The sequence below is a fragment of the Phalacrocorax aristotelis genome, chromosome 2, assembly GCF_949628215.1.
Source record: "Phalacrocorax aristotelis chromosome 2, bGulAri2.1, whole genome shotgun sequence".
NCBI lineage: Eukaryota > Metazoa > Chordata > Aves > Suliformes > Phalacrocoracidae > Phalacrocorax > Phalacrocorax aristotelis.
This window is the reverse complement of record NC_134277.1, coordinates 90,603,335-90,621,981: the sequence shown is the minus strand read 5'-3', so window position 1 is coordinate 90,621,981 and position 18,647 is coordinate 90,603,335. Positions and strand designations below refer to the sequence as shown.

The window sequence follows — 18,647 nt, the reverse complement described above, 5'->3', positions numbered from 1 at the left end:
GGTCCGCGGCGGCGGTAGGCGTGCCGCCGCCGAACGGATGAATGGAGGCGGCGGGGCGCGCGCGCGGGCGCGTGCCTGTGGCGCGGGATGGGGCCCGGCGACGGCGGGCTTGCTGCGTGGTGGTGCGGGTTCTGGCGGCGGGCGGCGGGCCCGGAGGAGCAGCGGGTGCTGGAGCTCCTCTCCTACGGGCTGGTGGGGCTGGGCGCCGGCTCCGCGCTGCTGCTCTGCTTCATCCCCATGCCCTACGGCCGGTACTCGTCGCGGCGCTTCGGCTGGCTGCTGCCCGCCCGGCCGGCATGGGCGCTGCAGGAGCTGCCTTCTCTCCTCGTCCCGCTGGGGCTGGCCGCCTGCGGCGGGACGGCCGCCGCCGCCTGGCCCAACCGCCTGCTGCTGGGCTGCTTCGTCCTGCACTACGCGCACAGGTGCGGCCCTTCGGCGGCGGTGGGGTGCTGCCGGCGGGGCTCCGGCGCTGGAGCCCCTTGGCTGGGTGCTTCCCTTCGGGTGCTCCCGCTCGGGCTTGCCCGAAAAGGGGGGGGAGTGCGTGATGGCAGGAGAAGTGCAGTTCTGTGGCAGCTCAGGGTCAGTCTTAATAGACAGGTATGGCTGCTGTTTTCTGGCTGCAGGGATTGAGATTCTGCTGTTAATTCTTTTTAATTGCTTAATATAATAACCACTGAAGTATTTTCTGCTCCTGTGCGTTAAGGTAGTCTATGTTTTTACGTGAGCTGAGCAAGTAATGGTGGTGGTGCAGTGCTTGCTGCTTTGTTTAGCTGCTGTGCGGTGCACAGTGGAGTGCTATGGTGCCTTTTGGAAATGGCACAAAAAAGTTGGGTGCTCTCTCAGTGTGCCGTATCACCTGTATGCTACAGCTGTGGCTTTTGCAATGGCCTCCCTTTAAGTGATGACTTAACCAGGTAGTCTTAAGGGCACTGTTCCAGCAAGGAAAGTTCAGCTCTGGATGCTGATATAATGTGACTTTAATATTGTGAAACAGTAGCTGTTTTCCAAGTATGTCTTCTAATGTGGTGTTCATTTCAGGATTTGGACTTGGTGATCCTTGTGGTTCCCTTCCAGCTAAGGGTATTCCACGAGGCATTAAAATACTGGCAAAGCTGAGGCTGAGTGCCCCGTGTTGCTGTGTAGTCAATGGATTTTGGGTATTTTGTAAAACTACTTGGGAGAAGGCAGCTTAGCTGCAGCTCAGATAAGATTTTGCTGTTCCTGTCAAGTCATTGGCAGTAGTTACTGGTAAGACTCCACAAGTAATTTTGCTACTGTAATAATACAGCAGAGAGATTTGCCAGGCTAATTTTAAGCCGAGTGTGTGGCTGATAGGCAGCTGTTTTCCAGTGCTTATTGACAGAGGCTGCTGCTTTTGACGGAATATATTCCACATTCCTGTGATTGAGAGAGATGCAATGTATGGTTGGCCTGGTGGCTGACTGGCTTTACAAACCCAGGAGTATGTCTTTACTCCCCCTTTTTCCATCCTTAAGAGTAAAGAGATTAGCTTTGGTGTGGGATCTTTACTCATCCTCGGTGTCTGGGAAAACGTAGAAATGCAAGGTAAAGGTTTGTAGAGGATGCTGCGCTGCGCCGCTGTTTTTCTCCTGTTGCTTGTTGCTGTTACTGGACTGAGGGACTGTTCTGTAGGTGAATGTAGACTGGAAGAGACCTCTGTTATCCAGTTCTGTTTGTTGTAATGTAGTAGGCTTTAATGATATTAATGACTCTTTTACTTTTTCTTGAAAGCTGTTATAGCCTTCCTTCCTCTGGAAAGGCTTCTTTGAAGCAGTAGTCCTCGGGTAGCTGGAAAACGTGAAGAATGATCAGGCTTCAATAATCCTGCTCCTATATCATTATAGATTGCAATTAAATCGATAGGTGATTAGGAGTTGGCTAGGTACGTGGGGCAGAGCACAAAAGCATTCACCTGCTTTACTTGTTTGGAGCTTGTTTACTCACATAATCCCTGGGAAGTCAAGATTCCTTTCCCAAATGGGATGGCAGTTGTGGATTTGTCATGTCTTTAACAGGTGTCATAGGGTAGACCAAGATTGTCAAGGCAAAGCAATTAATGTTTTTAAGTGACTTTTAGGGCAGGGAGGAAACTGAGCTCAATTAGGTTAATTTCAAGGGGAGTGACTTTCCCCCTGAAAGTGCTGGTAGGTTTGGTGTAGGGATTGTGAGACCTGGCTCGTTTCAGAAATCTTGATGATACCACTGAGTGTTTAAGAATAAAGGAGGACAAAAATATGCTGTGCTTAACATCAGTTGCCTTTTCTGCTCCAGTCTAAGTAATTGTCTTGGATACAAAATTAAAAATTTATGTCAGAAGGGGAGAGAGGATTGATCTTCTAATTCCAATTAGACGACAAAGCTAACATTTAGGTGTTCAGGTGTGACTATCCTTCTGAACTGGGATCAAGGACCCTGAAAATTTGAAAAGCAGGATAATATGGACTATGGACTACAATTTTGGACATCAAAAGTATCTTCTCTGTTTGTTAATGCAACAATTTTTCTTTTGCTGTTCACTATAGGGCACTCATATTTCCCCTTCTCATCCGGGAAGGAAAACCAACACCCTTTTTCACTTTTGTGCTAGCACTTCTGTTCTGTATTTACAATGGATACTTGCAAGGCCGAAGCTTAAGCAACTATACAAAATATCCTTCAGGCTGGTTAAAAGGTCCGTGTTTCATCACAGGTGAGTTAAAACAGGTTACAAGAACATTAGGTGTAGTTTTCCTTTGTCTTCACAGCTTTTTATTTTTCATTATAATTTTATAGTATCTTCAGTCCCATTTTGTAATCTTCTCTCATAGTTAATTTTTCTTGTTTCCTGTAGCTGGAAGCCTTTTAACCTTTTATTCTAGAACTGTGAACTGACACTTCTTCATACAATGTCAGCACTAGATGAGCTGACTGTCATCTGTATTCTTTAGCACCAAAGTAAATACAGGTCAGGTACTGTGTTTTTTAGGTATAGGAACATGAGACCATAAATGGAACCAGCAGCATACAAGTTCAGAGCAAACAAAGCAGATTTTCCATATAACTTGTACGTTAAACTGAAATCCCTTGTTTCTTGATGTGTTAGGTGCTCAAGGTTTGAATGTGGTCAAACAGAAGTGAACAAGTTCATGGAGTAAAAATCCAGTACAAGCAGCTGTAAAATACCAAGATATCACTTCTAATGCCAAAAGTACTTGGTGTTAGGATATTTACACATGCATGCCCACACATGCACCAACCCACCCTCGTAGTAGGAGTGGGCTTTGTCAAGGAAAAAAACTAGCTCGCAGGAAGGGTGTGGAGGGGTTGATTATTCACTCCTATCAGGAAGTGAGGTCACATTTATACTTGAAGCCATGCATATGATTAAAAGGCTAAGAGGTTTAGTGACACAGTATTGGCTTCGCCCTGTTTTTTGTTTCCTAGGCATCTACTTTTGCCTACTGTCAAAAACACAGTGTCGTTTTGCAACAAAGTCTTAACAGGAAGATCTTTTTGGTCTGAAGATAAACCAGAATATTTTGCCTTGTCTGTCAAAGGCAGAATACTGGGCTGTGTGGACCATTGATCTGACCCAGTACCATTCTTGCTATTCTGGAGCCAGAGCAAGTTATTGTTTCTCCCAGATTTTTCAAGCCTTGTACAGCAAGAATTAGAAGTTTTAATCTTTATTGCAGTGTTACTGCAGATGACAATAGAGGACCACGGTGCTAAATGCCAAGATTAGGAGGCGGTACTGCTTGTGTTCTAAAAATGGAGACATTTCGGTACAAGGGGATGCTGTCAGTGGTCTCTAGGCACTTGGTTATACTTGAAATTCTTCTGGTACTTTTGAAATTCCAGCCTCCTTAAACTTGGATCCAACAAAAAGCCTGATTAAAGGATCTGTTGATCAAAACTGTTGAAGATGCTGATGCAACATGCTCATCGGATGCATCTAGATATCTCAGTACAGTGCTGTAAACAAGTAATGAGTCAGGAGCCATAAATCAATTCCTCCTTACTGAAAGATCTTAAAACAGTTAAGGTAGTAAGGCCATTGCTTAGATTTCCTTGGGGTTTTTTTGAGTTTCAAAGGATTTCTCAACGATGTAAATGTATAAATGATAATAGGTTCATCCGCCTCCAGTTATGACTATTTCTGTGTATGAATTAATTTGGTTTGGGTTTGGTTTTTGGTTTGAGTTTTTTCCCCAGTTAATACCAGTTTGGAATATATTCTTATATATATTTCCAGTACTGCTAATCATAAGTGAAGTGTTGCTTTCATGACTATTTTAGGTCAATATATTGCTTTAAAAAATTATCCTGAAAACTAAGAAAGTGAAGATTCCTGGTATATGAAGCAACTATTTAATAGTGTCACTTGCTGGCCTTTTTGAGACCATTATTACAATAAATATTTAGATGAAGTTTGGTATGGCTATGAAACAGCCAAACCAAGGACTTTTTGTTTCTTTTATTCCTGTAACTAGAATATCTTTTGGGCTTTTCTGTTTTGTAGTGCACATCAATGTAACTGGAACATAGTGGGTATTTATAACTGCTATTTGGTATTCATCCCAGCTAGGTACCTCCAAATATCGCTAATTTATGCTTGTAGCTTTGGTCAACTCAAATGCAGAAGTGCTGTATTGTATGCTAGATGCTCCCTGAACAACTGGGCTGTTATGTTCTAGTTCTTGAAAAACACCTGGCAGTGTCTTTAAGCCTTGATATAAAATGACTAAAAAAAAAAATTGAGTAGAAGATTAGAAAGAACAATAGCAAGAAAGTGTATTTGCTGGGGGTTAACAAGACATTTCTTCAGTCTATATGAATTTACATGAGGAAGAGAAATGGGAGACTGTCTATAAGTAGCAGCCAAACAAGTTCAGTAGTCGGAAGCTGGAATTACATAAATTTGCACAGAAGACACAAGTCTGGAGAAGTGAGGCTGATTAACCATCACGGTGGGAGGTTTCAAACAACTGGTGTTCTTTGTCTGTGGAGCCTTAGTATACAGCTTGGCTGTTTTCAGATGTTTAGGAGTTAATTTTGGAAAAGCAATAGTTTATATCTACACAGGCATTTGATTTGGAGCAGCAATACTGTTTTGGTGTGGTTCCCTCATGGTTCCTCTGGACTGTGTGTTAGTGCAGTGAACTGCAGTGAACTAGTCTGTTTTCAGAGGAAATGGACGTGTTCTGCTTCAGATGCAGTACAACACTTGATAAAACCACGAGCTGGCAAACCAATGTGGGAACATCACCATAATCTTTCAGCATGTACCTTAGATTTGTGTGCCAATAAAAAGTTTCCACTTGCCAAGAGTACCCATAGTACCCTGAAGCAGTGAATGCTACAGACAGGGGCATGTGCACCTTCCTGTTTCACCCTTGTGTTCTTTCCTAGCCCATCTGCACTTCTAGCTGGAAACTCCTTCCGTCATTTGATTGCTTTAGCTTCATTAAACCCTTTACAGTATGCTGCATGTCTTTTCTTACTCTTTTAAATCCCCATTCAACTAATTCCTTCTAATGTTGATGGCTCACCCTTCTGCTCATCAAAACATTTTACTTTGCAGCAGCTCTGCAAAGCAGAGAAGTACTTATAACTCAGAAGGTGTAGGTGACAGAACATCATCACCTTGTCTGTTGTGTGAGGCTTCTTACCTGGCAGTCAGGCAACGACCTCTGATCCCTACACAGAACAGACATGAAGAGAGCATGGGTAATGTCCATATCTGGGTATGGTCTTGTGACCGAGGGAGATGTGTTAGTGTTTCTCCTAATATCTATAGGCATCTGGATGCTCCAAATGATCTTGTGCCATCTTGAAAAGACTAACGGGGCACAATCTGAGATGAGGCGCTGGTTTACCTGAAGTGTCTACTGGGTGCTTTCAGCACAGCTGTAGAAACTGGCCTCCTGCTGATTCCTTACACCATCTTGTACTGTATATTCTTGAAACCTGGAGTGGTGAACCAGACAGCAGTTACCAGAATGTCACACTGAAATCACCTGCAGAACAAAAGTAGGTCATCTTGTGTGAGATTCCATATGGGTGAGGATGAAGAGGGCACTGGTACAACGACGCACACACGCTCTTCTGTTGCGCTACATAGTTTGGTAATATAGACCTAATTACTGTCCTCCTTATGGAAGTGTTCTCTTAGTATGAACGCAGGCCTTAATCTCCAGGCTTATCCTGATGAAAGAAAAAAGCATCTTGAGTTTAATAGTCTCATGAGGTCATCTTTGTTGTGTGGTGCATCCTGTGGTTCTGAGAATCTACAGTGCTATGCTGTGGCTCCCTTCCTGTTTACGTATCTGCACTTGCCTGTGGTGCAAGCCAAGTCATGCAGATCGTGGTGCCTAACCAGCTCTTGGCTTTGTAGAGTCCAGTCCTAGGAGTCAGCCATGGTGAGAACCTGAGGATGGGGCCAGTGAAGTACGATGACCACAGAGTACAGGTGCAGGGAACATGGTTATGCAGTACTTCAGGAGAAGGTGGATCATCAGCTTGATGCCCATGAAGAGAGATTTGATTGTTTCTTTCTGACGTGGTAATTTTTGAGTAGTAGGGGTAAAAATGCACAGAATCAAACTAATCTTCTGTAGTGATCGGGCACTCTTAAAGCAAGTTCCAGTCTTTTTGCATTATCTGAAAAGTTCTTAGTAGTTCATATACTAATTTACAAACAGATAACAATACAGAATACACAGGTAACATTCTCCAAAATTACAGTGGCATTTCAGAGAAATCAAAGGGTCTCTAATTTCCCCTCCAGAGAAAGAAATTTAGTATTCTTTCTAGAACTGATACTAACTTTCACTACAGATTTTTCCACATGCTAATACTGAAGTAAATTAGTAGAAATATTGTTTATATTTAAGTAGAATTAATCTGTGTGCTTGTTAACAAATTCCCTTTCAAATTATTGTGTGGAGATAATGAATTGCTTATTTAGTTGTATGCATAACATCCCTTCTTTTCCAAGGTAGTTTTAATCTTCTCTGGCAAAATTTATACAGACATTCATATAAATAACAAATTGATACATAATTGCTTATGTTAAGAGAAACAAACTATTTTTGTTGCTGGATGCAGTGGGGGGTTCAATATTCTCTGTTTGGATAGAGATCTGTTTGAAGGAAAAAAGTTTAAATGATCTGTTTTCGTAAAAGTAGAATTCAACAGCATTTGAATTATTCACCCTGTTTTTTTGAATGTTGTCATATGTATTGGTCTGTAAATTCCTCATTATGTTGATCTAATCTATCTCATGGTGATGTGATTATATTGAATATATAGTTGAAAGGATTATGGTAAAATTTTACTACAGAAGACACTTTACGTATGGCATCTACACACCTTGATGGCCAATGGAAACGTACTGCACTGTGCCGTATGAGCAAAAGATAACGAACAATGCTTGTTCACAGGACTAAGTTCTGCGACTAGTTTTGAAATGTAAGCAGATTGGAACAAGCTAATCAAACAACACTTTTTATTTATCTAGGTAAATACGGAGTGAGCTTTCACACAGAAACCTCAGTTTCTCCGTAGAGCAGTCGTTTTCCTCCTAATCCACATGGAAGCAGGCGGCTAGGTCCTTTAGGTAAATGCAGCCCACAAGGGATTGAGAGAAGAAAGCTCCTATCTAACGATTTGTATGAGAGGCAAGGTCCACTTACATCCTGTAGTTTCACTTTGAAATGTAGCTTAAGTCTTGGTAAAGTATGCTCTGACAAACTACTAGTCTTGCAACATAGCCTTATACATCTGGATATCCACTTAGCATCTTTGCTCAGATGGTCATACTACTGGATTTGTCTGTCCTGAAAGAGAATCATCTGAAAGACTGAACTTAAGTGTGCAGAAAGGCAAAGCTTTCCTTATCTAATGTGTGAAGTGACTTTGTTCTAAAAGCACATCACTGGTGTTTTCTTGGTAATTTAAATAAAAATCAGTAACTTTGGAGGTGGATTAAAACCAGTACAATGGATCTGCCCTCAAAACCCAAAACTTGTCTGTTCCTAATAACAAGGAATGCTGCCTTTGAAGGAGGATAACATAGGTAACATGTAGCCAAAGACTCAAAAGGGAATGGGTGAAAATACTGAATTTCAATCCTAAATTCTTTTTGATTTATCCCATGCAATTATGGCAACAAGGCATAAGGATGCAGAATGTGACAATCTCAGTTTCTACAAAAGCCTGGTATAAATTGTTAAAGCATTCTGCTGAATGACACAAGAATTGCTGCATTAATTCCTTCACAGTTTTATTATTCCTTTTATTGCACAGAAGTCTGCTGTGGAAACTGTGGTAGATTGTCAGTAAAATAAAAAAGGTGGGGGGGGGATGACAGACACAATGGCTAGGATGTGTCCCTCTGGCAGGAATGAGAATGGCTGTTTCAGTGTTTAAAATCTTAGTGTATTTGTTTTTCTATGTGGAAGTTGTGTGTATTTCCCTATTACATCTGTATATATGCACATGCATACATTTATACAAGTCTAGCAACACAAGAATGAACTCTGCACTTACAGTACTATTCCTGTCTAGGGACCTGTTGATTACTGTGAGCTCTGCTGACTGAAGAGCTCAGTGTGGGACTTGGATTGTGCAGGATGTCACCAGAATTGCTTATACTGCTTATGTTACTACTGCTTTGAGATAATATGCCTAATATGTGATATATGACTGTTGTCTGTTTTCTGAACAAGCACTTTGGCTCAGTGTATTAAAGATAGTACTTTAAATATTTCTCTTCAGGTTTTATAGGGTGGTTGACTGGCATGGCAATCAATATTCATTCTGATCATATTCTCAGAAATCTGAGAAAACCAGGGGAAACTGGTTACAAGATACCAAGAGGTGAGTAAAAATCTTTCAGAAATCTACGTAGCAAAAGACGCATCTCATAGAGGCAGAGAGATGTGCGACTGTTCAGCCTGGAGAAGGGAAGGCTCAGGGGGATCTTATCAATGTGTATAAATACCTGATGGGAGGGAATGAAGAAGAGGGAGCCAGAGTCTTCTCAGTGGTACCCAGTGACAGGATCAGAGGCACTGGGCATAAATTCAAACAAATGAAATTAAATCGGAACACATTTTTTGCTGTGAGGGTGATCAAACACTGGAACAGGTTGCTCAGAGAGGTTGGGGAGTCTCCCTCTGTAGGGATACTCAAAACCAGACTGGACGTGGTCCTGGGCAACCTGCTCTAGCTGACCTTGCTTGAGCTGGGGGGCGCATTGGACTAGATGATCTCAGGAGGGCCCTTCCAACCTAAAATGATTCTATGTAAAGATGACCTTCTAAAGCTTGGTGTTTTTTAGGGGAGATAGTAATTTATGATGTAAAAGGAAACGGGAAACAGCAGTTTGTCTACCTCGAGAAATGATTTCATAGTGTGGGAAACATTTTATGTTGGTTTTTTTTTCTTTTAAGCCAAGTAGTCTAAGCAATCTGTTTCATGATTTCACATGGTTTGTGCGAGTCTTTGAATTTCTTGACTGACTTTGGCTGTATTTTTATAAAGTGTTAAAAATGTAAAATAGCATTCCACAGCTTTTATGAGGATTAGCAGGTGGGTGGAGAAAGACTACCTAAATTATCATCCCAGTGTGGGGAACTGGAGGGGAAGGCAGAAAGCACTCAGCAATTGTGTGTGGCTGGCCCACCTTATGTTGTCCCGTGTATGAAGAGGGAGGGATCCTATGTAATCAGAGAGCAACAAGTACTGTAAGGGAGATACAGGGAAAAGAAGACAGAAATCCAAAGGAAGTTAGGTATTATAAATTCTGGCCTTCATGGGAAAATGGAGAATATGAAAGGACTTCTTATGGAGCCTATCGAAGTGTTAAGGTTTATTGAAGCTTTTGGAAACATTAGACTTCCAGGAATACTACACACAGTGACAGCAGAAAAATAATAGTAACCTCTGAATTCTGCTGTTTTACCAAGTTTTTCCTTCAGTTGCGCTCTCTTGGTTTTTAGTGAAATTTTTTAAATAAAACTGGAAGAACTATATATAAGGCAAGGCAGTAGACTTGTTTTTCACCAAGTAACTAACTTTAAAATTTTAACAGATGTAAATCCAAGCACCCGTGTGGAAAATTAATATGAACATACTATACTATGTTCAGTGTACAAAAAAGTTCTGAAGGAAATAAGGTATTATTTGCTGCATGGTTGGGAGGAGTTGGTCTTTTTGATATTGCTTATCCAGTTTAAGTGCTAGAATTCTGCTTCTCTTTTGCCACAAAAGCAAAGTAATTAAAGCAAGGTCAAAACATGTCCTTTATTACACTTGGCAAATACTTGTTTGTTTAGTCCCATGGGTAAAGGACATACTGAAATGTTACCAATTTGTAAACTAACTTTGGAATTAGGGTTAAAGTTCTCATTTTATAAAATTTCTAGCAGGTGAGTATTGATTGTTTATGCATAGTTGGCTGTAAAACACATTTAATGCATACTACCAATTCCTACTTTTACTGAGTGTCCGGGCTCAAGGAGTAGACCTGATGGGGGATGGGAACAAAAGGGTAATATGTTTTAAGCTAGAGGATAAATTTGGAACTTTATTTTGTAATAATAATATTGTTTGTAATTAACTTAATTGCTAAAGTACTTAAAGAAATTGAACATTGTATGCTAACTAACTCTGAGTATTTTCTGGGATTTGGTATGGGGAGCATGTTTTCTATTTTTACGTATTGTAAAAAAGAGTTTATGATCAAAGCGCCAGTTTGATGTAATTGTTAAGGAATTATTTACAGAGGTATGAACTCACTTCTGATACTGGTAAATCTGCTTTTCTTTCATCATTTAAAGATGAAAAATGGAGCTTGGAAGGTCTGTCTGAGGTCTGAAGTGATACTTCATAGTACAGCTTGAACTAAAAAACACTGCCTCTACTACCTTTAAAAATCATATAGAGACATTGGTTATACAGCTCTTATTTGACTTACAGTAAAAGATAGCATTGGAGATCTTGATTAAGGTCCTCTGAAAATAACTCTGTCATGCTTTCAGGAGGAATGTTTGAGTATGTCAGTGGAGCCAACTTTTTTGGAGAGATCCTGGAATGGTTTGGGTTCGCCCTTGCCTGCTGCACCATTGAAAGCCTTGCATTTGCATTGTGTACACTTTTCATCTTGGGTTCAAGGGCAAAACAACACCACCAGTAAGTGTTTGTCTTAAAATTTCTGTTGTCTCTATGCCGCACTTCATTTCCATTTCACAAAATATGCCTCATCCCATAGGGATGTTGCAGAGCGTGTCTTGTGAAAGACTGCTGCTGCAGTGGAGAATATCATAGAGGATACTCTGAGTAGTATTCAGCACTGCAGAATTTCAATGGGATAGTACTGAGCATAAACGCACACAACGTACAATGAGGTGGTCAAAACAATGTTTAAATATAGTTCATCCTGGACGTGTAAAGATTATAGACCAGTTTAGGAAAATTGTCTTAATTGATCATATACTCTACTTTCTGTTGCAGCTCAAACTTATCTCTCTACAGAAGACTCTGAAGTCTTCTGTAATGGGCACACTTGACTATAAAGTCTGTATCATATTGTCTATAATCAAGTGTACAGACAATATGACAGCAGTTCTGGTAGATGATATGAAATAAAATCTCTATTCTGTAGTTAAACATTCAGACTGCTAATGTACTGTACTTGTGCTGTGGCTTTCCTGCTAACAGAGGGATCATAGTTTTAGAAGACTTCTTTCTTGAAAGGATTCTCTTTAAGGAATAGTGTGTTTAAAAGAATTCAAACATCTTAATCTTATTTTGGTTATTTTCAGCTTCCTGCTTTAGTTCTCATGCTGAAACTCAGTGGCATTGGAGGAAATAAATATGAATTTATGGAGGAAATAGGTTGAAAAAAAAAATGCCATTGCTAACAGTCTGTCAGGGCAGCTGTGGCCATGTCTAGTGGAGTCTTGAAAACATCTAGAAATGAAGGTTTTCCTGCACCTTGTTTGTAGGGTGTTCCAGGTCTCTTTTACCCTCCCAGTGAACAAGTTTCTTCCTACTATTCAACCTGAACCTTCCAGGCCTGTGACCATCTCTCCTTGTTTTATTGTCTGCTATTACTGAGCAGAGTTGTAGGATATCTTAGGCTGGGAGGACCATCTGAAGGTTGTCTGGTTCAGTCATCTGGTGTGACCTGCTCCAACCAGGGCTAACCACAAGGCTATACCCAGTTGCCCAGGGACTCATCCAGTTGAGTTCTGAGCGTTTCCAAGGGTGGAGGCTTCAATACATCTCTGGCAAAGCACTGGAACAGGATTTTTCTCATTCTTATGGGGAAGAGGGTTTTTTCCTTATGTCCAGTTGGAATTTCCATGTTGGAACTTTTATCCCTTGCCACGCCTCCACTTGCTATGTGCCTCTAGGAAGGGTATGGCTCTACCTTCTCTCTAATACTGCTGAAGGTAGTGGAAGACTGCAGTTAGATCTGCCTCTTAACTTCTTTTCCAGGCTGAACAAGCCTAGTTCCCTCAACCTCTCTTTATATGTTCCAGCTATGCAGTCATCTTAATGACCATCTGCTGGATTCTCCTCCAGAATCTGGACATGTCTATTGCACAGGTAGCCAAAAATTGGAGGCAGTAACGCAGATGCAGGTTCTCAACTGCTGAATAGAGGAAAATAGACACATCCCTTGACTTGGTGGCTCTATACTTGTTAAAGCAGCCCAGTATGCAGTCAGCCTTCATCATTGCAGGGATCCATTACCGACTCACATTCACCTTGTCCACCATGATGTCCGTGTCCTTTTGTGCAGAACTGCTACCTAGCCAGTCGGTCTCTGGCCTGCACTTTTGCATGGGGCCATTGCATTCCAGCTGCAAGAGTTTACATTTCATTCATATTTTTGCTCCATTGTCTCAAAACTTCTTCCCGTACCTGAGGGCAGCCATAACAGCCCCTTAGTCTCTTCCTTGCCAGACTAAGCAATGCCAGGTTCTTCAGCCTCTCCTTGTATATTATGTTCTTGAGGCTCAAATTCCATGTTTGGTTTCTGTTTGTCTTAAGCCCTGACAGCACTCCTTCAGAGCTCTTGACTTACAGAGCATTATGAAACATTGTTAAAGTAATTAATTTGCACTAAAGGAGAAATGCATAAAAATGGAAGTGTACAGAACAAACCCAACTAAAATAGCAAATACATGTAAGTAAAGAAGTATTTTCGTGTAGTCTGTTTAGTTTGAAAAACTTAGAATAAATGACTGAACAGGATAAATAATGTAATGCTGGTGTTCCACAGCTTCAAGGTTATAATGCATTGAGTTTTTTGTTCTCTGCCTATTCCAGCTTTGATCTTGCAGTTAGCTATTGATAATATGAATACCTGCACCAGTGAGGAGTCCAGATGAAGTTAATTCTTTTTTTTTATTTTAGAGAAGCAGAAGAATAAATATTTGAAAATAGGACTAAATGTGTTTGTTATATAAGATGACCAGACAAATAACATTCAGTAGTGCTATGTATTTATTCTTTTAAAATTTTCTGGGTATGAAAATAGTGATGGTCTTTGAGGGGAATTAGCAATAAGGCTAGTGTAACGTTTGTCACATCCAGTTCGATTATCCAGTTCGTCAGGATTTGAATATGTTTCTGTTCAGAATAGGACTGTCATTCCAGGATGTAAAGTATCCCTTTCTTCCATGTGAAGTCATTATACAGTTTGACATGTTATCCCCTTGAATGTTTGATTCCTCCATCCCCCCTTCTAAAATGCAAGTACTCAGGATACATAACAACGTACGTTTTGTATCAACGCACTGTTCCTTCACTGGTTGCTCTCACTGCATCTGTTGGTTTGATTTCCCATTGCTGGCAGCAGTAACTTTGTTTCATTGTAGTTGGTGATTAGATATCATTAAGATGAGTGTGGTAAATGGCAGTTTTCTATCCAGAGTAGGTTCTTAAAGGCATTTTTTTTGTTTGTAGCCAGAAAATGTATGGATCAAATTGAACACGTTGTATAATTACTTAATTTCCTCAACAGCATTTTGAAGACTAAATACTCATCAGATTTCTGTCTTTGTTTTTCAGGTGGTACCTTGAGAAATTTGAAGACTACCCAAAGTCCCGAAAAATTGTGATCCCATTTGTGTACTGAGCTGTGCTTTTAACACTGTTTTTGAAATGGATGCTTTTTGTAGCAGCTAACACTTTACAGGTATTGGCAGGTTAACAACATACTCTGATCATCACTGTGACAAAGCCTTTGCATTGGTGCTGCTATAAATTACTGCTTTTCCTCTTCACAAAGTCCCGGAATCTGATGGACATGGAGAATAGGAACAAAACTGCTTTTCCAACAGTGGAGCACCTTCATAAATACCTTAGCCAATGTGTCTGAATTCACATCATAGAAAGTACTGTACAGGACTTCTGGTGCTTCCGTTTCTGCTTATACAGCCTTCCGCTGTTTCCATTTGACCTAGCCACACTGTCCTGAGGATTGTGCCGTGAGCCCGGTCACCCTCACTACAATCTGGATGGTGTGTTCTGTCTGTTATTTACTTGCACGCACAAATGGGTTTTTTTCTTTCCTTTGCCTTCCTAATCCTTTCTTCTCCCATCTGCATTTCCAGGAGAACTGATGATGCAGCCCAAGGACAGTACATGAATATAGTTGCTGTTAGGTGAGGGACAGTGTTCTTTCCTCCTTTTTGCACTCTTACACAGGTATGGACACTGTGTAGATTATACTTAATGCCATTTACATAAATAGTTGCAGTGCTGCCTTTCCCAAAGAATATATTAAGATGGTTATCTACCTCTCAAATTTGGTAACTATCTCAATACTCAAACGTTTTCTCACTCAGCACTATGTTTGGAAGGCATTGTTTATTTGGGATACTTAGGCCAGTCTAGCACTGTTAGCAATTCTGTAATGTTTTCTAACTTACTTTATAAAAAAAGTTAATAGTTTTACAAAATTCTCTTACTATGCTGTTTAAAAAAATCAAATGTCTTCCTTCTCCTGTTAATAATGGTCTAGATTATTTTATATTCTAAAACTCTGGGAACTTTTAGTGCTACTTGTTTTATTAATGTCAGTTCTCATTCCCCTATATTTTTCTCCCAAAGGACTCCAGGAGGGTTTCAAAAACATGATGGGATCCCAAGCATACCAACTTTAGAGTTTCAGGCACATCTATGTCCTTTGCATGCTTGTGATAAGAATTTTTTTTTAAATTGCTGGGGGGAAAAAACCAAACCCTAAGAAATTTTACAGAAAACTTAAAAAACCCAAAACCACAAACAAAAAAACACCAAGCCAACAACCAAAGAACAATAATTTTTGAAAAACAACCAACCAAATAAAGAAAACGAAAAAAAACTCGACACAAAACAAAAAAATTCTGCTGCTAATATACTCTGGAAATCAATGGAAATCAAACTTTTGCCTAGTGTCATCTTATCTGTTTACACTGTAAATGTTGGGTTATGTTCTTCAAAACAAATTGGTAATGTAATTTTGCCAGACGCTGAATTTTCCCAGTATGGTATTGTAGTAAGCTTTGTCTAAAGCTCAAAATTCTGTCTTTGCTTCTGAGTTACACTGCTGTAGTAATCAAAGTAACATATCTGATTAACTATACCTTTAAAATTTTAAATATTAGTTTTAAAAAAGTACGTTCAAGGAATGGGAAGCGAAAAAGGACTTTGTGACCCAAGCTTCTGCTTAACAGTTGTTTCTTCCTCTTTTACCTCCTGCCATATTTATACAGTACTTACTGCACTGAAGTCTTGGCTATTGTTAAGGATTTATTTGGTGGTGTAAATAAGTGTAACAAAAAATTCTATTGTTATTGACTGAAATAGTTGAAGGAGGAGAGAGAAACTGGCAGTCCTGCAGTGATAAGCTACCTACAGCTAAGTCCTTGGACTGCCTGTTGCTCCCCATAATGTTGACTCGAATGACCAGTCCTGCTCTCAGCCAGTATCCAAAAAAAACAGCTTTAGGAGAACATAGGATTATCCATTGCTTTGACACTAGTGTCATTACTTGAATCTGAAATTGTTTAATAATTTATTTAGTATTTATGTCTTATCACAGTATAACTTGGTATCTTGGTATCTAAATCATGTAGCCATCAAAATCTGCTTTAGGGGGAAAAACCCCAGGGTTCAAAAAGCACTATCTACTCTAGGTGTTTAAATACTTGCATAGTTTATGGTGAATTAATATCTTACATATTTAGGGATATTTGTTAAAAAAAAAAATCAGCTTATTGCTTTCTACAACTACCTCAAAGGAGGTTGTAGCGAGGTGGGTGTTGGTCTCTTCTCCCAGGTAACAAGTGATAGGACGAGAGGAAATGGCCTCAAGTTGCACCAGGGGGGTTTAGATTGCAGATTAGGAAAAATTTCTTCACCAAAAGGGTTGTCAGGCACTGGAACAGGCTGCCCAGGGAGGTGGTTGAGTCACCATCCCTGGAGGTATTTTAAAGGCCTTTAGATGTGGTGCTTGAGGATATGGTTTAGCGGTGGACTTGGCAGTGTTAAGTTTACAGTTGGACTTGATCTTAAAGGTCTTTCCAACCTAAATGATTGTATGATTATTTCTTTTCAAGGCCAAGGTACATTGGTGAAAAGCATGTGATCAACTTGGTTGAATGTCAGAACTGCCTTTTGTTTAAACAATATTCCATTTATTTGTCATACTTCACTTGTGCTCCCTTCCCCTTTCAGCAGCTTTGCCAGAATTTTTTTTAGAAAATACTGAAATTTTTTTAAAAAAATGTGTAGTGTGGAAAACAACTGTTCTGCCCATCCCAGAAGGAGAAAACATGTATGCTTGCTATTGGGTATAATATCTGTAGCAATTTTTGAGACACTTCTATTCAGACTGCCTACATCTTTCCCAAAAATCCCCAACTAATAAAATACGGTTTGCGGTGTCTTGCTTGAATACGTTTCTTCTGTTAGTTATCCTTGCTGTAAGTTGTTTAGGTTGACCAAGGCTTTTGTACCAGTGATTTAATTATTCCAAATGAGGGTTTGAGGGCTACAATAGTAAGGTTGCATTAGAATAACCTAGATGCATATGTGAACTTGGTGTGATGCAGCCAAAAAAGAAATTACTAGAAGTCACAAGATAAATTTGTCTAGTTATACGTTCTTATTTACGTACAAGTACATAGCTGAGATGTTCTACACTTGCAGTTAGAGCAAAGATTAACAGAAACAGAGGTTACTCATTTGGGTTCCTCTTCTGCTGCTAGGTCATGGTAAACTTTTCATTTGGAATAACTGTAGCACCTGCTGTTTCAACTATTTTAATTGTGGTTCAGCAGTATATTGTCTTTTTGAGGAACAATGATAGAGTACAAATGACTTATCGTATAAACTTTAATTCTTTCACCAGGCGAGAAATCCTGAGTGCCTACCATAGACTTTTTACAGCCTGTTTGGGGAAAAACACCTCTAACAAACAACTGTGTGTTAATTTAAATTAATAATTTTAGTATGAGAAAGTAGTATAGCACAGGCTGTGACAAAGTTTTTTACCAATAACAGCTGCACTTGGGGCAGCCTTTCACACATCAGTCAGTTTTGTGACGAAAACAGATGTCTGGGTAAAATTGCACCACTTTCTGCAGTGATGCAATGTGTTTATCAGTGTGTGCATATGACCACACAAAAACACATGTGAGCAAGCAATTGTGGAAATTTCTGTTGCAAGACGGCTGAAGAGGTAAGCCTAAAACAAGGTTTGCATGTGAGAGTTGCACAACTGCAACTTGCTCTTGATCTTCTTAAAAAAATAAACAACAAAACAAAAAATGTCTTGTAGATCCCTTGCTTGATTTACCATGTTTGCTTTGAAAGCAAAACCAATACATTATGTTTTGTTGTGTACAAGTGGATGGTGGAAACAATAGGTTATTTGCTCACAGAGATGAAAGAATACCTATATAGCGATTGGTACAACATTTGGTGTAATGCCTCCCCAGAGATGATGCATTACCAGTGGACTAGCAAGAGCCTCGCAGTGACGTTTGTCCCTGCTCCCTATGATTTGCAGCCTCTTTTTTTTTTTTTTGAAATGCCTGTCTACCTGTCCAGTTTCTGAGAGTACACGGGTGGATGGATGCAGAGAGGGAGCACTAGTGAAGCCATGTGTTCCAGCTGCTCTGAGAGGGAGTGTTCCATTTCTCTTGGGCTATTGCAAGGGAAAACCAGTACAAACTTAGATATAAACTTCTAGAAAAGAAAAAGCTATACAATTATATCCATAAACCAGGGTTCAAATGTTGAGCAACACTATCAAGATTAAATAAAGGCCTGTCCAATGTGAGCAAGCAGAAACTACCCCAGGTACTTATCATTATCGTGTCCTGCTGGCTGCTGTATTGGGTTGGGATCCAACCTTTCTAATCCATAGCAGTGTATTGATGCACAGTTGGAGAGGCTTCCAGCTATGTCCCCCTGCCCCAAATGTGTTTGCTGCAGGAGACCAAGAACCAGATGCTATGCAGAGCCAGGATTTTGCGAATATGCAAGTGGCCCTGGGAGAAAATCCTGTGAGAAAGAAGCCCAGTGCACTAATGTAGATTTGCAGGATTTTAATGTTTTGCAAGGGCAAATATGTG

General features: G+C 40.2%; 1 protein-coding gene across 1 annotated transcript; it reads left to right on the top strand.

Annotated features, from left to right (window-relative positions):
• The first annotated feature begins 21 nt into the window (after positions 1-21).
• SRD5A1 (steroid 5 alpha-reductase 1) lies at positions 22-16,952 on the top strand. Its single transcript, XM_075084323.1, has 5 exons — positions 22-422; positions 2,544-2,710; positions 8,782-8,883; positions 11,049-11,199; positions 14,092-16,952. The coding sequence occupies exons 1-5, from the start codon at positions 88-90 to the stop codon at positions 14,156-14,158; spliced, it is 822 nt and encodes a 273-aa protein (XP_074940424.1). The 5' UTR covers positions 22-87; the 3' UTR covers positions 14,159-16,952.
• The last annotated feature ends 1,695 nt before the right edge of the window (positions 16,953-18,647 follow it).